The sequence below is a fragment of the Pygocentrus nattereri genome, chromosome 6 (assembly GCF_015220715.1).
Source record: "Pygocentrus nattereri isolate fPygNat1 chromosome 6, fPygNat1.pri, whole genome shotgun sequence".
In the NCBI taxonomy this organism is placed as follows: domain Eukaryota; kingdom Metazoa; phylum Chordata; class Actinopteri; order Characiformes; family Serrasalmidae; genus Pygocentrus; species Pygocentrus nattereri.
In genome coordinates this window covers 23,996,391-23,999,139 of record NC_051216.1, presented here as the reverse complement: position 1 = coordinate 23,999,139, position 2,749 = coordinate 23,996,391, and the positions used below count along the sequence as shown (strand labels likewise).

The window sequence follows — 2,749 nt, the reverse complement described above, 5'->3', positions numbered from 1 at the left end:
ACAATTATCCCAATCTATTATGCCATTTTATTCAAATTATTGCCGTGTGTGCTGTTGCCACAAATGAGTAACACTGAGCAATCAAGGCCCACATAAAATCAACATAAAAGCATCAAATGCACTGCAGAGCAATTGCATTTAACAAATACAAGCATCTCCCTATTACTTGGTGATTTAACTATATGCAAAGAACATTTGTACAATGCAAAATGAAAGCTCTGCTTTTATAGTAACAAACAATGCATATAAAGGATACCAGAAATGTATAGAGGACTACTATTGTTACATTTTAGTAGACCCATTCAGCAGAAGTCATAGTGCTAGTTCATCAGCTTTTGGCATTTGAATAACAACGAAATGTGGCCCCCTGATGTCTGTATAAAATAGACCACCAAAGAAGGGTTTAGTACAGTGACAGTAAGCTAAAGCACTGGGAAAAAATAATACAGCAAATATGGGCAAGGTAGCAGAGTTTCTGTTTGCACTAGCACAAAATGTTATTTGATTTTTATTTGCTTTAGCTGCACTGCACAGCTGCTACATAGCAACAGTTCTATTTGAAACAATTGTATCTGGTCCTATAATGTCAGTGGTGTGAATATTGCCATATCAGTGCAAAGAAGAAAATGTTTGTTGTTCTCCTGGCAGATTGTCTTCTATGAGGAGAGGAACTTTCAGGGCCGCAATTATGAGTGCATGAGTGACTGCAGTGACATCTCATCCGACCTGAGCCGCGTTAGCTCGATCAGGGTGGAGAGCGGCTGCTTCATGGTGTATGAGAGCAACAGCTTCAGAGGTAACCAGTTCTTCCTGAAGACAGGAGAGTACTATGACATCCAACGAATGCTGGGCATGGGTATGATGTTTGATACCATCAGATCCTGCCGCATGATTCCTCAGGTAAATGACTCACTTCAGCATCTTTCAGCACTTTTGGACAAGTTGTATTAATAGCAAGCAGTGCATTTTAAACACAGTGCACACATTTAATAAATAGCTTTGTGAGACTAAAAGACTGTAATATGCAACTGATTATGGATTGATTGTTAGTTTAACAGCACTGCAATTTCAGTTATGTTGGAGATCAGGCTGGCGGAGTGAGGGTAGTTTCTGAGTGGCCGTTGTAGATGCTCTGTTGATGCTCACATCATCCTTCTTTGAGTAATTTTTAACTACAAATCTATTCATTTAAAAGCAACACTTTGGATAGTAATAGATAATAGATTCTATTAAATCTATGCCTAATGTTAACTTCAGCCCAGAACCTAAACCTAATCCCAAATCAACAAGTAATTTTTAGTTAATTAATAATCTGATCTTCTGTAGTATAAGGGACTATAACAAAGAAGTGTGGCCAGCATTTTAATGAATGCATTTTTCAGATTCAAGATACACAAATTATATCCACACTGCTAAGCACTGACAAGTGAACACTACAAATAAGTTTAACGTATTTTTTGTACGCTCAGTATATTTTCTATCAAAAATAATGAATCCCCTCCAACAAAAAAAACATTTATTGACCATCTACTCTTTTTTTTGATTATCAGTTTTTCTGTTTTCTATTTTATTTTTCTTTTATTTTACACTTGATGAAACCTATATTTTAAATACAGGGCATTAAACAATACCATACCATGCTTAAATATTCTTCACAAAAAAAATCATTGCAAGGTCTCAATGGTCTTACAAAGTAGCAAGCTGTTATTTGCTTCCCCAACCCATTTGGTAATTGACATTACAAAGCAGACCTCTGGAAATAATGTGTGGATAAGAATATGGTCACTAAGCTATAAGATGTTCAAATAGTACCCAACAGAAACTAAACAAACAACAAACCCAATGCATTTGTCTTTGTCTTACAGCACAGAGGAGCCTTCAGAATGAAGATCTATGAGAGGGAAAGTTTTGCAGGACAGATGATTGAGCTAATGGATGACTGTGACTCTATAATGGACCGCTTCCGCATGTCTGACTGCCAGTCTTGCCATGTCTTGGATGGCCACTGGCTTATGTACGAGCAGCCCCACTACAGAGGCAGAATGATATACGTGAGGCCTGGCGAGTACAGGAGCTTGAGGGAGGTCATGGGTATAGGCACCATGAGAATCATGAGCATGAGGCGAATCACTGACATGTGCTAAATTCCAGATACTGTGAAAAATAAAGCAATATTGATGCACTCAAATAGCTGACACAGGGTTTATTGGCTAGCTGTTTTAATATTCTTTTCCATACTAGCATTTTGAAACAGCAGTTTAAACAGTTGATTTACCTTCTTACCATTGATTTAGATCTTATAGGTCATAAGGCTAGTCCAGCATTTAATACATGACACTCTACATTGCACATGTTCTCCTCTACAATGCACATGTTCTCCTCTACAATGCACATGTTCTCCAGGGCTTAAACTAGAAACACTTAGCTAAGCTAAATAAGTGGTAATACTACAAAAGCTGGCATGACTGATTACCTTAAACGTGAATGCAAATGTGTTTTGACAGATTAATAATTTCAGCCGAAATTCAGTGTTTTTCATGACTTGTTTACAGTTGAACTGTGGCCTTTATGGTGTGAGTTCAGGGTATGGTATGACCTTTACCTCCTTTAGGCTACACTCTTTGGCACTTCAGATCACTATTTGTAGCATGCACTTGAACTAGAACTAGAGATTGGTGCTCTTCTTGAAGAACACTTTAAATGAGTGACCTTAGTTGACTGGCAGGCACAAAAAATTATACAATATTAT

The 2,749-nt window shown here is 37.5% G+C and overlaps 1 protein-coding gene across 1 annotated transcript; it reads left to right on the top strand.

Annotated features, from left to right (window-relative positions):
- Nucleotides 1-454: 454 nt before the first annotated feature.
- On the top strand, nucleotides 455-2,144 carry LOC108424293 (gamma-crystallin M1-like). The gene is made up of 3 exons (XM_017692206.1): nucleotides 455-463; nucleotides 649-900; nucleotides 1,866-2,144. The coding sequence occupies exons 1-3, from the start codon at nucleotides 455-457 to the stop codon at nucleotides 2,142-2,144; spliced, it is 540 nt and encodes a 179-aa protein (XP_017547695.1).
- Nucleotides 2,145-2,749: the final 605 nt, after the last annotated feature.

Bases quoted from the DNA above. Each gene is read 5' to 3' on its own strand.
- LOC108424293 (XM_017692206.1), top strand. The intron at 901-1,865 runs GTAAATGACTCA...TTTGTCTTACAG, and splicing joins CCTGCCGCATGATTCCTCAG to CACAGAGGAGCCTTCAGAAT.